This window comes from Silene latifolia, chromosome 8 (genome assembly GCF_048544455.1).
Source record: "Silene latifolia isolate original U9 population chromosome 8, ASM4854445v1, whole genome shotgun sequence".
Classification (NCBI taxonomy): Eukaryota; Viridiplantae; Streptophyta; class Magnoliopsida; order Caryophyllales; family Caryophyllaceae; genus Silene; species Silene latifolia.
Window position 1 is genome coordinate 20,424,050 of NC_133533.1, and position 2,130 is coordinate 20,426,179.

Consider the following 2,130-nt stretch of genomic DNA (forward strand, 5'->3'; position numbering starts at 1 on the left):
CATCATACGAACGAGAGTGGTTCAGCAAGAATGCTTGTATGGTTAATGTATCATACCAGTGTTTCGAAACACACTTGCATATTGACAACCACTTGGGTGGCAGCCGTGACAGGATTTCAATCTTAATTTCTTCCGGAATGTCTGCAAATGTTGCATCACTCATATTCAACGTTAAACCCTAGAATTTCTGGATTTCAATCTGAATTTTAATATATTTAGCTAGGTAGTTTATGGTATATATATTTAGTAGTTCTAGTGTCGTATCTTGTCCGTATCTTGTGTATATTTCGCTTTCCTCATTCTGTAATTATGTAACCCTAGAATCATAGCCTCGTACTCTGGTATATAAGTTGTATTCATGAATCGTAAATAATCAATGCAATTCTTAACTTAATAAAACGTTCTTCGTAATTCTCTAAACCTTATCAAGACTATTTGTACTAGCTTATGGCCTATGACGTAAGGGCAAGGTAGGTAACTTTTGGAAACCATATTTCAACACTATTCTATTTATTCTTTCCTTAATTATTCTAGCACAGTTCGGAAACCGATAATTTTGTTTATCACTCTCATAAAATTAATAGAGAACTAAAGATTATGAACTAGTTTAATTAAAAACATTAAAAAAAAAAAAGTTCGTATACATGCGTGTATGACAAATTTGTGTGTACTTCAATAATCAATATAAAACATTGCTGGTGATACAAAGAAATAAACATTCAAAGTTTTATATTGTTGAATATTGATCATCAATATCAAATAGGGATCATATACCAATACGACGATATATGTTACTCAACCGCGAATTTCTCAAGATCAGACTATATATACCAATACCACTTTGACCACGATGAATAATTCTGCTCTGGAGGTTCCACAAAACTCTGAATCGGCCTCACACGATGTAGCAGAATGTTGCCTCCTGCAACACAAGTCGATGGACTGCCGTGATTGAAGATTTTCGAAAAATCATGTGAAGTAAAACTCCTCCGGCTCCAAGCAGCATTCAGATTTTTATGATTAAAGAATGTTAACTGTTGTATCTCGTCATTTTCCTCCTTCCAAATGAACAGAGTCGGGCACCCTTTCAAGGATGTCAAATAGTATCTAAATGTCCCAGCATCTTCGACAACCAGCTCGTAATCTCTGAACGTCTCGCTATTTAGATCAAAAGCAACAACGGTTAACATAATAGCATAACGATCAATTTCAGTTTCATTGACCCAATAAATCACTCCATCAAGACAAAAGCTATTGTTGCTACTCCAATGACGCGAGTCCACGGTCATTGAACAAGGTAAACATTCATACTCAATCGTTTTCCAATTATCCGATCCAAGTGTCAGTATCGCGGCCTTGGTACCATACCCTTTGCTTCGATTGTTAATGCTCAGAACCTTGAATACCTTATTCACAGGATCAAACCCTAATGCATACCAAAATCTGATGAATTGATCCACAGAATCCATAGTTATTGCAGGAAGATGGATATAATCCTCGGTTCTTACGTTTAAAAGACCGACACTAGTTGAAGACTCATCATATAGACAAATTAGGTCATTGCATAGATTGGACATGTAAGCATTGCAGGCCATGAGATGATCAGTGAAATATTTCTGATACCCTAAGAATACTTCCTCGGTACTCGGGTTTATCCCGGAGCCTGTAAAATTATCCCACACAATAGTTACACTCATTGTTGTCGCCTTTGGTACAGTCATAGTCGTGGTGTTGATATCAGTCAGCTCGAACGAGATAATCTCATTACATCTCCAAACTGCTGAGTGTGACGGTGCAAGTGCCACAAAGGCTAGTTTTGAATGCTCATCGTATGAACAAGAGTGGTTCAGCAAGAATGCTTGTATGGTTGATGTAGTATTCCAATGTTTCGAAACCCATTTGCATCTAAACAAGATATCAGTCTTAATTTCTTTAGAATGTCTTCAATTGATGCAACACTCATATTGGACGTTAAAACTCGAAAGATCACTCGAGTAATTAACACGTTGTTAGTTCAATCAAGACCACAACAGACTCGGAATTATAATTATGTGGATGTGGATGTGAAAACATTAGAATTTAGACAATCATAAAGGGTATTTGTACTAACAAAAGTCGATTTAGGAAACC

General features: G+C 36.3%; 1 protein-coding gene across 1 annotated transcript; it reads right to left on the reverse strand.

Moving 5' to 3' along the window:
- Positions 1-821: 821 nt before the first annotated feature.
- On the reverse strand, positions 822-1,721 carry LOC141594832 (putative F-box protein At1g53550). Its single transcript, XM_074414823.1, has one exon. It carries the CDS (start codon positions 1,719-1,721, stop codon positions 822-824), a length of 900 nt encoding a protein of 299 aa, XP_074270924.1.
- Between the last annotated feature and the right edge of the window lie 409 nt (positions 1,722-2,130).